The sequence below is a fragment of the Octopus sinensis genome, linkage group LG21 (genome assembly GCF_006345805.1).
Source record: "Octopus sinensis linkage group LG21, ASM634580v1, whole genome shotgun sequence".
Lineage (NCBI taxonomy): Eukaryota > Metazoa > Mollusca > Cephalopoda > Octopoda > Octopodidae > Octopus > Octopus sinensis.
Genome location: NC_043017.1, coordinates 16,608,566 through 16,621,173, shown reverse-complemented (window position 1 = coordinate 16,621,173; position 12,608 = coordinate 16,608,566). Strand labels below are relative to the sequence as shown.

The 12,608-nt window shown below is 44.8% G+C and overlaps 1 protein-coding gene across 2 annotated transcripts in view; it reads right to left on the bottom strand.

The window, feature by feature from the left end:
* Positions 1-12,608, bottom strand: part of LOC115222885 (queuine tRNA-ribosyltransferase accessory subunit 2) — a 28,177-nt gene that overhangs the window by 3,574 nt on the left and 11,995 nt on the right. For both annotated transcript variants that reach the window (XM_029793268.2, XM_036511876.1), the window contains 4 exons: positions 6,765-6,864; positions 5,057-5,145; positions 3,081-3,181; positions 646-771 (listed from right to left, as the gene is read on the bottom strand). In XM_029793268.2, coding sequence (XP_029649128.1) covers positions 646-771; positions 3,081-3,181; positions 5,057-5,145; positions 6,765-6,864 — 416 coding nt within the window. The remainder of the gene's footprint in view (positions 1-645; positions 772-3,080; positions 3,182-5,056; positions 5,146-6,764; positions 6,865-12,608) is intronic.

Sequence of the window (12,608 nt, the reverse complement as noted above, 5' to 3'; positions counted from 1 at the left end):
TACATGTTTGTTGATCGGTTATTTCCTAAATCATGCTTTATCTCATGTAGAGAGAATTAATATAAGAGATAAGAGTTCTAATAACTTTCTGAAAAATACACACTTTCGAAATGAAACTTAGCAGAGACAGGTTTTTCATGGAAATAGATTGCAATTATGTGGATAAAAAAAATTTTAAAGTAGCATAATTGCAAATATATCATCATCATCATCATCATCATCATCATCATCATCATCATCATCATCATCATCATTTAACGTCCGTTTTCCATGCTAGCATGGGTTGGACAGTTCGACCAGGGTCTGGGAAGCCAGGAGGCTGCACCAGGCACCAGTCTGATCTGGCAGTGTTTCTACAGCTGGATGCCCTTCCTAACGCCAACCACTCCATGAGTGTAGTGGGTGCTTTTTACGTGCCACAGGCACAAGTGCCAGGCAAGGCTAGCAACGGCCACTATACAAATGAGAAATTTTATTTTAAAGCAATAAATATTTTTATGTTGAAGATTAGTATTCATTTCATCATTTTGTATTTCCATGTCATTTCCTGATATTACCCATAATGGCAACAGTATACTACCAAAATTATTTGTCCTTTAACAAGTAACACACTAGTAATTTAATAATAAAAATAGGTTTACTTACTCTGGGTCTGAAAGAGCTATTTCAAATGGTCTCAAACCAGTTCTGTTGTTAGACTCTTTCAAAGATTTAGTAGACTGAAAACTGAAAACCAAGGCTGCTCCCCTTTCTGTGGCAAGATATGGATATCTGGGAGGCTATTAAGGAATATTTATAATTTTTGCTTTAACCCTTTAGTGTTTAAACCGGCCATACCAGGCCAAAATTGTTTTCCTGTTTTATGCTCAAACCAGCCAGCTCTGACCTCTCACACTTACCCTACAAAGTCATTCTAAAAATAAACAGGGACGTCATCAAAATCTCAGAGTTACAAGATGCTGTACAATTAATTTAAAACAATGTGATTAAACAGGCTTTACATTTGACAGATTGATCCTGAATGCTAAAGGGTTAAAAAAAAAAATTATTTCAAATTTCTTTAACTGAAAAAAAAAAGATATTGATCCAGAACTATAATTATAATAGAATTACAACTACACAGCTTTCTCTGCAGATGCCAACACAAAACACCCACTTGTTGTACCTCTTGCAACAACTCTGTACACACAAACCAGCAAAAGAACCTCTTTGCGGTTGCTTGAGTTGTAACAAATTTTAGCCAAATCTCCTTCAAATTGTTCCCTACCATCTTTACCAATAAAAGGACACAATAGATAATAATAATAATACTAGACATTCTTTTCTACTCTAGGCACAAGGCCTGAAATTTTGGGGGAGGGGGCCAGTTGATTAGATTGACACCAGTACACAACTGGTACGTAATTTATCAACCCCAAAAGGCAAAGTCAACCTTGGCGGAATTTGAACTCCTAATGTAAAGACAAAATACTTATTTCTTTACTATCCACAAGGGGCTAAACACAGAGAAGACAAACAAGGACAGACAAACGGATTAAGTCGATTATATCGACCCCAGTGTGTAACTGGTACTTATTTAATCGACCCCGAAATGATGAAAGGCAAAGTTGACCTCGCCGGAATTTGAACTCAGAACATAACAGCTAAGCATTTCGCCCAGCGTGCTAACGCTGCCTTCTATAATACTAGACGTTGTCAAAAGAAAAGATGGGCTCGTCATGTTTGGAATGTCTTTAATCACAGGTCTACTGATCTAGGACTAAATGATTGCAACACCACACACACATTCTGTGCTCTTTACTGCATAAAAAAGTTTTGAGGAAGCCTCTATGTGACTATTTGACCTGCTAGAAACAACAGCCAGATCTTCATCAAATGACACATTACCCTCAGAAATTAAGAAAAATAAGAGTAGATAATGTGAAAAGTGGGGTGGGGGATGTGCCCAATGTGTTAGAGACAGGGGAGAGAGGAGGAAGGGACAGGGCTACATATGTCCAAGCATAACTGAGTGGTTTTAGGACATCGATTCTGCTGTAATGGATGGGCCATTCTTATTGATGACCACTCAACCATGACGTAGCAATAAAACCTGTTGGATGTTGGAACAGAAATTAGGAACATTAAAAAAAAGCTAAATGGAAATAAATAGACTTTATTTGTTTGTTTCAGTCATTTGACTGCAGCCATGCTGGAGCACTGCTTTTAGTCAAATTGACCCCAGGACTTATTCTTTGTAAGCCTAGTACTTATTCTATCAGTCTCCTTTGCCAAACGGCTAACTTAAAGGGACATAAACACACCAACATCAGTTGTCAAGCAATGATGGGGGACAAACACAGACACACAGTAATATATATATACATATATATATATATATATATATACATACAACAGGTTTCTGTCTATCAAAAATCCACTCACAAGGCTTTGGGTCGGCCCGAGGCTATAGTAGAAGATACTTGCCCAAGGTGCCATGCAGTGGGACTGAACTTGGAACCATATGGTTGGTAAGCAAGCTACTTACTGCACAGACACTCTTGCACCTATGGCAAGGAAAAAAACATAAGTCAATAAATAATGTTTTCATTTTCTAGAAAATACTTTATTACAGCCTCATCAGCAAAACATAAACTTCACTAAGTATAAGATGGTATGATTGTTGATGTAGAAAAAATAGAATTGTTAAGAAATTAAATAATTTAGAGATGCCATCTTTATGAAAACTACAGTTAACACATTATGGTACGTATTTAATTCAGGGAAAATTAAAAAACTAACTAGAAATATCTAGAACAGCATAACACCACAAAGACAGTAGTGAGATATGAACTTATGATTATACAGTTTGTAGTCCAGGACATTCAATTTACAGACAATATATTTCCAAATAATTTTTTTTTTAAATGAAGGCGGTGCTCCAGCATGGCCACAGTCAAATGACTGAAACAAGTAAAAGTGTAAAAGCGTAAAGGCAGTGGATACTGGACAAAAGCTATTTATAGAACCATGTAAAATACACAAAGATTAGAATGATCACAGAAGCTGAATAATTCTTTATAAGGTTAAAAAAAGGATATGAACTGTCGAATATATCAATTCCTTGTTCAACAGCTTCTAACACTTTCGCAGGTGTCCACAATGACTGCATTAGGCGAGGTTTGTCTTCAGGTAAATTGCTCTGTTAAAAGACATAAAAAAAGACACACCATTGAAATAATTTACAATAAATTTTTTTTTAAACCAATAGGAAGAAAAATAAAATTTATGAATTAACGGAGCTAAAGAACAGAAATCTGTTATATTGAGGACATGCCCAGTAAATAGCAGGCTTCACTGAGCACCAATTACAACCTGGTCATCAGGTTCTTTGACAGAGTTCATTCTGTAGCAAGCATCTGGACTAAGGCTCTGCGTCCCTCCCTATCTCGTATTTTTTTATACAGACATGATCTGTAGATATTCAAGAATGGGATCAACCACATCCCCAGTCTGGGACAGCCCATAAAAATAATGGGTACAGTCCTATCTATTTATAAAACAAATGACAACCCAGGATAACAAACATTAGAATGATCCGCTGTGGGGCCCTTTGGGTGATCACTCAATTAATTAGGGATAACCACCTCAAATAATACCATACCACCTTAAAAAAAAAAAAAGAAAGACACACTAGATGACATCTTTCTCTTTTACTCTTTTACTTGTTTCAGTCATTTGACTGCGGCCATGCTGGAGCACCGCCTTTAATCGAGCAACTCGACCCCGGGACTTATTCTTTGTAAGCCCAGTACTTATTCTATCGGTCTCTTTATGGATGCACAAAATCTAGAGTCATGGGATAGTCATGGTTGGATTGCCTATAATCATAGATTAGTAAAGGCTAGGCAACAAAAATCCAGAACATATCTACACCCATCCAAACATAGGGAAATGGTTGAAAAATTATTCTTAAAAAAAAAAAAAACAATCCCAATAAATTATAAAGATGTTAACTGCCACATGTGCCACCAGTGGTTCATCACAATCTTCACTCAACCACTGTATGCGCCACTGGTGGCACATTTTCATAATTTGAGAAAATATGTTATTCTGCATCTTTGACATAGTTTCCAGGACATTTAAATAACATGAGCGCTAAAGTTTGGCCTTCCATGCCGGTGGTACGTAAAAGGGCACCATCCGAGCGTGATCATTACCAACGTTGCCTTACTGGCACCTGTGCCGGTGGCATGTGTAAAAAGATTCGAGCGAGGTCATTGCTAGTACTGCCTGACTGGCCCCCGCACCATTCGAGCGTGATCGTTACCAACGTCCCCTTACTGGCACCTGTGCCAGTGGCATGTGTAAAAAGATTTGAGTGAGGTCGTTGCCAGTAGCACCTGACTGGCCCCTGTGCCAATGGCACGTAAAAAGCACCCACTACACTCTCGGAGTGGTTGGCGTTAGGAAGGGCATCAAGCTGTAGAAACTCTGCCAGATCAAGATTGGAGCCTGGTGCAGTTATCTGGTTCGCCAGTCCTCAGTCAAAATCGTCCAACCCATGCCAGCATGGAAAGCAGACGTTAAACGATGATGATGATGATGATGATGATGATGAAAGTCTTCAAAGCAATTCCTCAGCATGGCTACAGTCTAATGACCGAAACAAATAATAGATAAAAGATTGAATAATGAAGTACTAGATACACCGTTTTCCTTTACCCTTTTAGATACACCATATTTGGCCTAAATAAAAGAGAGAATAGTCATTTGTGGAACATTCTAATCATAGATCTACTTGATCGGAGCTAACTGGTGATAAAACAACCACTAGCCACAGAAGCAAAGGTAGGGGAACCATTTTAGTAGGAGAATTCAATTACAAGTGCAAACGTCTGTTAAATTACTCTTATTGTTTTAAATCTTTCTTCTTATTTTTTTCCTATGTATTTTAAATCTCATCAGTTGGTGATTTCAAATTTGAATATGGCTGAAATTCCATGCATGAGTGATGGGGTTTCCCCCCACCCCCACCCACCCCCTAATATACAGGGTCAAAAAATGAGGGTCTCACAATCACATGACTTAACACTTCGTTCATTTTCTCGGTTGTAACACTTTCGGATGTGACACCGGAGCGATGCAGCCCTTCGATCACAAAACCTGTAAATGAAAATACAACAAATCCAATTAGAAAAATATATTTACTTCGCTTCGGCAAAGGAGGAAAGCAACACTCTTGATTATTTTCAAGAAAAGAAGGAAGGCAGCACAACTCAATGGTTGCTATTGTAGTGGTCTATGCAGCCAAATAGTTGAATGACCTCCCTTGCAAGAAAGATTATAGAATATATATAGTACAAGGCATTTTCTAATTCTTTGTATGTACAAAATTGTTTTTTTTTTGTATGTAGGGTCTTCCATACTTTTTTAATTTAGATGGTCATGTATTGGCATTAGAGAATATTTTTTAGTGGTTTTCACATTTTTTTTATCTATTATTTATTCATATGTTGTAATTGTGTATTATTACTTGGTTAAACAAATCCCTGAAGGGATTTGTGGTTTGCCTGCCTTCCTACTTATTAGGACTTTGGTTTTAGCTAGGTTGACTCTAAAGCCCTTCGATTCTAATCCTTGTTTCCACACTTGAAACTTCTCCTCTAGTTCTGATAGCGACTCAGCAATCAGAGCAAGGTCATCAGCATAGAGGAGCTCTCAGGGGCATCCTGTCTTGAATTCCACTGCTATTGCCTGGAGGACTATGATAAATAGGAGGGAGCTGAGGACTGAACCTTGGCGGACCCCTACCCCTACCCTGAATTCTTCAGCGTACTCGTTGCCAACCCTCACCTTACTTACAGCGTCCCTGTACATGGCTTGCACAGCTCTCACTAACCATTCATCTATCCCTAGTTTCCTCAATGACCACCAGATAAAGGATCGGGGGACCCTGTCAAAGGCTTTCTCAATGCCAACGAAAGCCAGGTACAGGGGCTTATCTTTGGCTAGGTATTTCTCCTGCAGCTGTCTTACCAGAAATATGGTATCAGTGGTGCTTTTCCCTGGCACGAAACCAAACTGCATCTCATCCAAGCTGACTCTCTCCCTAATCAGTTGGTCTATGACCCTCTCCATAACCTTCATTACCTGATCCAACAGCTTGATACTTCTGTAATTATTTGTATCTAAAGCGTCACCTTTACCTTTGTAGCAGTTGACTATTATGCTGCTATACCAGTCATTGGGAATGACTCCTTCGTGTATCACCTGGTTAACTATACAGGTGACTAGGCTATAGCTGACACTACCAGATATTTTGAGCATCTCTGCAGTGATTCCCGATGGACGTGGGGCTTTCCCTGTCTTCATACTTCTAATTGCCTTATCTACCAAGGTACTGTCAACTCGGATAGCTGCTCCCTCTGTTGGGTCGACATTCGGCAGACTCTCTTTATCCCATTCATTTTCTTTATTTAGCAACCTTTCATAGTGGCTTCTCCAAACTTCTCTCTTTGCATCCTCATTTAGCGCAAGTGAACCATCATCCATGCGAACACATTTCCCTCCTACCACGTCACGATTCTCTCTCACACACTGTCTTGCAACACGAAATACCTCAAGTCTTTGGTCTTCATGACACAGAACATTGGCAAATTTTTTCTTATCTGCTTCCCCTCTGGCTAAATAAACCTGCCTCCAAGCTTCCCTTCCGGCAGTCTGATACCCTTCCCTGCTACCACCACCACCACCACCACATTACTGCTAATTCTTTTTCTTACCTTGAACAGCTCTGGCTGCTGTATTTTTTGCTGACCTTTCTCGTTCCCTCTTCAAAAAGCCACCCTCAACTACACCAAAAACAGCTGTATTTTTCAATTTCTGAAATTGAATAAGGATTAAAATACATTAGTATATATATTTTCTTAATTAAGCTGTTTTTCTTTTATGTATTTTTTCAAACATTAAATCTTGTGAAGAGTTGCAAAAAAATTCTACAGTTGAAAAATTCTCAAAAAAGAGAATATAATCCTCTTCAGACTAGATTTGGTTCTGTTAATTTTCTATGTCCATAGAAAATTTCACTATGGCCTGCAAAAAGATCAGCTTTTTCCCTCTAAAAAGGTAAATTAACTTTAAGAGATCATTTCTTAATTTCCTGTACTGTATATACTTGCAAATAGGTCACACCAGTGGGTAGGCTACACCCTTAGTTTGGGTTGTCAAAGTAGGTATTTGCAGTTGACTCACAAATAGGCAAAACTCTAATCTGGCGAGTTTTATTGCCCTTTTTTAATGCAAATATAACTAATATTTGTTAAATATTATCAAATATTAACCTTTATTTCAAAACTTTGCTTACAAATATTAAAACATTTTGTGGAAGTGACTTCATGAAAGTAGTCTAATTGATAAATTAAATCCACAAAAAAAATCAATAAGTATCAACTTAACGAGAAAAATGTCTAGAATTACAAACAGAACAGAAAAATACGTTACATAAGAAAAGTGTTTCATCATCATCGTTTAACGCCCGCTTTCCATGCTAGCATGGGTTGGACGATTGACTGAGGACTGGCGAACCAGACTCCAATCTGATCTGGCAGAGTTTCTACGGCTGGATGCCCTTCCTAACGCCAACCACTCCGAGAGTGTAGTGGGTGCTTTTATGTGCCACTGGCACAGGGGCCTGTCAGGCGGTACTGGCAGTGACCTCGCTCGAATCTTTTACACATGCCACTGGCACAGGTGCCAGTAAGGCAATGCTGGTAACGATCACGCTCGAATGGTGTCTTTTACGTGCCACCAGCACAGAGGCCAGATAGCCGCTCTGGCAACGATCACACTCGAATGGTGTCTTTTACGTGCCACTGGCACAGAGGCCAGATAGCCGCTCTGGCAACGATCACACTCGAATGGTGTCTTTTACGTGCCACCAGCACAGAGGTCAGATAGCCGCTCTGGCAACGATCACACTCGAATGGTGTCTTTTACGTGCCACTGGCACAGAGGCCAGATAGCCGCTCTGGCAACGATCACGCTCGGATGGTGTCTTTTACGTGCCACTGGCACAGAGGCCAGATAGCCGCTCTGGCAACGATCACACTCGAATGGTGTCTTTTACGTGCCACTGGCACAGAGGTCAGATAGCCGCTCTGGCAACGATCACGCTCGGATGGTGTCTTTTACGTGCCACTGGCACAGAGGCCAGATAGCCGCTCTGGCAACGATCACACTCTGATGGTGTCTTTTACGTGCCACCTGCACAGAGGCCAGATAGCCGCTCTGGCAACGATCACACTCGGATGGTGTCTTTTACGTGCCACCAGCACAGAGGCCAGATAGCCGCTCTGGCAACGATCACACTCGGATGGTGTCTTTTACGTGCCACCAGCACAGAGGCCAGATAGCCGCTCTGGCAACGATCACACTCGAATGGTGTCTTTTACGTGCCACTGGCACAGAGGTCAGATAGCCGCTCTGGCAACGATCACACTCGAATGGTGCCTTTTATGTGCCACTGGCACAGAGGCCAGATAGCCGCTCTGGGAACGATCACACTCGAATGGTGTCTTTTACGTGCCACTGGCACAGAGGCCAGATAGCCGCTCTGGCAACGATCACACTCGAATGGTGTCTTTTACGTGCCACTGGCACAGAGGCCAGATAGCCGCTCTGGCAACGATCACACTCGAATGGTGCCTTTTATGTGCCACTGGCACAGAGGCCAGATAGCCGCTCTGGCAACGATCACACTCGAATGGTGTCTTTTACGTGCCACTGGCACAGAGGCCAGATAGCCGCTCTGGCAACGATCACGCTCGGATGGTGTCTTTTATGTGCCACTGGCACAGAGGCCAGATAGCCGCTCTGGCAACGATCACACTCGAATGGTGTCTTTTACGTGCCACTGGCACAGAGGCCAGATAGCCGCTCTGGCAACGATCACACTCGAATGGTGCCTTTTATGTGCCACTGGCACAGAGGCCAGATAGCCGCTCTGGCAACGATCACACTCGAATGGTGTCTTTTACGTGCCACTGGCACAGAGGCCAGATAGCCGCTCTGGCAACGATCACGCTCGGATGGTGTCTTTTACGTGCCACTGGCACAGAGGCCAGATAGCCGCTCTGGCAACGATCACGCTCGGATGGTGTCTTTTATGTGCCACTGGCACAGAGGCCAGATAGCCGCTCTGGCAACGATCACACTCGAATGGTGTCTTTTACGTGCCACTGGCACAGAGGCCAGATAGCCGCTCTGGCAACGATCACACTCGAATGGTGCCTTTTATGTGCCACTGGCACAGAGGCCAGATAGCCGCTCTGGCAACGATCACACTCGAATGGTGTCTTTTACGTGCCACTGGCACAGAGGCCAGATAGCCGCTCTGGCAACGATCACGCTCGGATGGTGTCTTTTACGTGCCACTGGCACAGAGGCCAGATAGCCGCTCTGGCAACGATCACACTCGAATGGTGTCTTTTACGTGCCACTGGCACAGAGGTCAGATAGCCGCTCTGGCAACGATCACACTCGAATGGTGTCTTTTACGTGCCACTGGCACAGAGGCCAGATAGCCGCTCTGGCAACGATCACGCTCGGATGGTGTCTTTTACGTGCCACTGGCACAGAGGCCAGATAGCCGCTCTGGCAACGATCACGCTCGGATGGTGTCTTTTACGTGCCACTGGCACAGAGGTCAGATAGCCGCTCTGGCAACGATCACACTCGAATGGTGTCTTTTACGTGCCACTGGCACAGAGGCCAGATAGCCGCTCTGGCAACGATCACACTCGAATGGTGTCTTTTACGTTCCACTGGCACAGAGGCCAGATAGCCGCTCTGGCAACGATCACGCTCGGATGGTGTCTTTTACGTGCCACTGGCACAGAGGTCAGATAGCCGCTCTGGCAACGATCACACTCGAATGGTGTCTTTTACGTGCCACTGGCACAGAGGCCAGATAGCCGCTCTGGCAACGATCACACTCGAATGGTGTCTTTTACGTGCCACCAGCACAGAGGCCAGATAGCCGCTCTGGCAACGATCACACTCGAATGGTGTCTTTTACGTGCCACTGGCACAGAGGCCAGATAGCCGCTCTGGCAACGATCACACTCGAATGGTGTCTTTTACGTGCCACCAGCACAGAGGCCAGATAGCCGCTCTGGCAACGATCACACTCGAATGGTGTCTTTTACGTGCCACTGGCACAGAGGCCAGATAGCCGCTCTGGCAACGATCACACTCGAATGGTGTCTTTTACGTGCCACTGGCACAGAGGTCAGATAGCCGCTCTGGCAACGATCACACTCGAATGGTGTCTTTTACGTGCCACTGGCACAGAGGCCAGATAGCCGCTCTGGCAACGATCACACTCGAATGGTGTCTTTTACGTGCCACTGGCACAGAGGCCAGATAGCCGCTCTGGCAACGATCACGCTCGGATGGTGTCTTTTACGTGCCACTGGCACAGAGGCCAGATAGCCGCTCTGGCAACGATCACACTCGAATGGTGTCTTTTACGTGCCACTGGCACAGAGGCCAGATAGCCGCTCTGGCAACGATCACGCTCGGATGGTGTCTTTTACGTGCCACCAGCACAGAGGCCAGATAGCCGCTCTGGCAACGATCACACTCGGATGGTGTCTTTTACGTGCCACCAGCACAGAGGCCAGATAGCCGCTCTGGCAACGATCACACTCGGATGGTGTCTTTTATGTGCCACTGGCACAGAGGCCAGATAGCCGCTCTGGCAACGATCACGCTCGGATGGTGTCTTTTACGTGCCACTGGCACAGAGGCCAGATAGCCGCTCTGGCAACGATCACGCTCGGATGGTGTCTTTTACGTGCCACTGGCACAGAGGCCAGATAGCCGCTCTGGCAATGATCACGCTCGGATGGTGTCTTTTACGTGCCACTGGCACAGAGGCCAGATAGCCGCTCTGGCAACGATCACACTCGGATGGTGTCTTTTATGTGCCACTGGCACAGAGGCCAGATAGCCGCTCTGGCAACGATCACACTCGGATGGTGTCTTTTACGTGCCACTGGCACGGAGGCCAGATAGCCGCTCTGGCAACGATCACGCTCGGATGGTGTCTTTTATGTGCCACTGGCACAGAGGCCAGATAGCCGCTCTGGCAACGATCACACTCGGATGGTGTCTTTTACGTGCCACTGGCACGGAGGCCAGATAGCCGCTCTGGCAACGATCACGCTCGGATGGTGTCTTTTACGTGCCACTGGCACGGAGGCCAGATAGCCGCTCTGGCAACGATCACGCTCGGATGGTGTCTTTTACGTGCCACTGGCACGGAGGCCAGATAGCCGCTCTGGCAACGATCACACTCGAATGGTGTCTTTTACGTGCCACCAGCACAGAGGCCAGATAGCCGCTCTGGCAACGATCACGCTCGGATGGTGTCTTTTATGTGCCACTGGCACAGAGGCCAGATAGCCGCTCTGGCAACGATCACGCTCGGATGGTGTCTTTTACGTGCCACTGGCACAGAGGCCAGATAGCCGCTCTGGCAACGATCACACTCGAATGGTGTCTTTTACGTGCCACCAGCACAGAGGCCAGATAGCCGCTCTGGCAACGATCACGCTCGGATGGTGTCTTTTATGTGCCACTGGCACAGAGGCCAGATAGCCGCTCTGGCAACGATCACGCTCGGATGGTGTCTTTTACGTGCCACTGGCACAGAGGCCAGATAGCCGCTCTGGCAACGATCACACTCGAATGGTGTCTTTTACGTGCCACCAGCACAGAGGCCAGATAGCCGCTCTGGCAACGATCACACTCGGATGGTGTCTTTTATGTGCCACTGGCACAGAGGCCAGATAGCCGCTCTGGCAACGATCACACTCGGATGGTGTCTTTTATGTGCCACTGGCACAGAGGCCAGATAGCCGCTCTGGCAACGATCACACTCGGATGGTGTCTTTTATGTGCCACTGGCACAGAGGCCAGATAGCCGCTCTGGCAACGATCACACTCGGATGGTGTCTTTTATGTGCCACTGGCACAGAGGCCAGATAGCCGCTCTGGCAACGATCACACTCGGATGGTGCTATCAAAATTGAAACCCAAAACTTCTTCTCTATCATTATCCCTGTCAAACAGTCTTTTCGTTTGTCCATCAGTTCCTGTGTGGTGGTCATCAGTGGCCAGGTCATAATAGTCGTTCAGCTCATCATCAGTTGTAGTATGTTCATCTCCATCCTCATTCTCTGTTTTTTCTGTGCTTGATTCAGCCAAACCCTCATACGTCACATCGTCTTCAATGCCATCCATAGCATTTGAGATGCCACATTTTTTCTTCAGGGATACTGTCCCAGGTTTTCTTCACCCATTCTACTACTGATCTCAATCCAGGTCTTTTCAATCCAGGCCACCTTTAGAAAATTCCTTTTCACCAGATATCATCCAAGACGTCCACAATTTATTCACTGAAACATCAAGTGGCTGCCAAAGAGAAGTGCAACCACCGGGAATGACCGCTTGCCTTGTTCATATTCCTTCAATTTACACCTTCATGGACTCACGGCAGTGTGAGTTAAACATGTAAGAAGACTTCTGGGTTTGAGTAAGGCCCCTGGTCTTTACATCCAAAC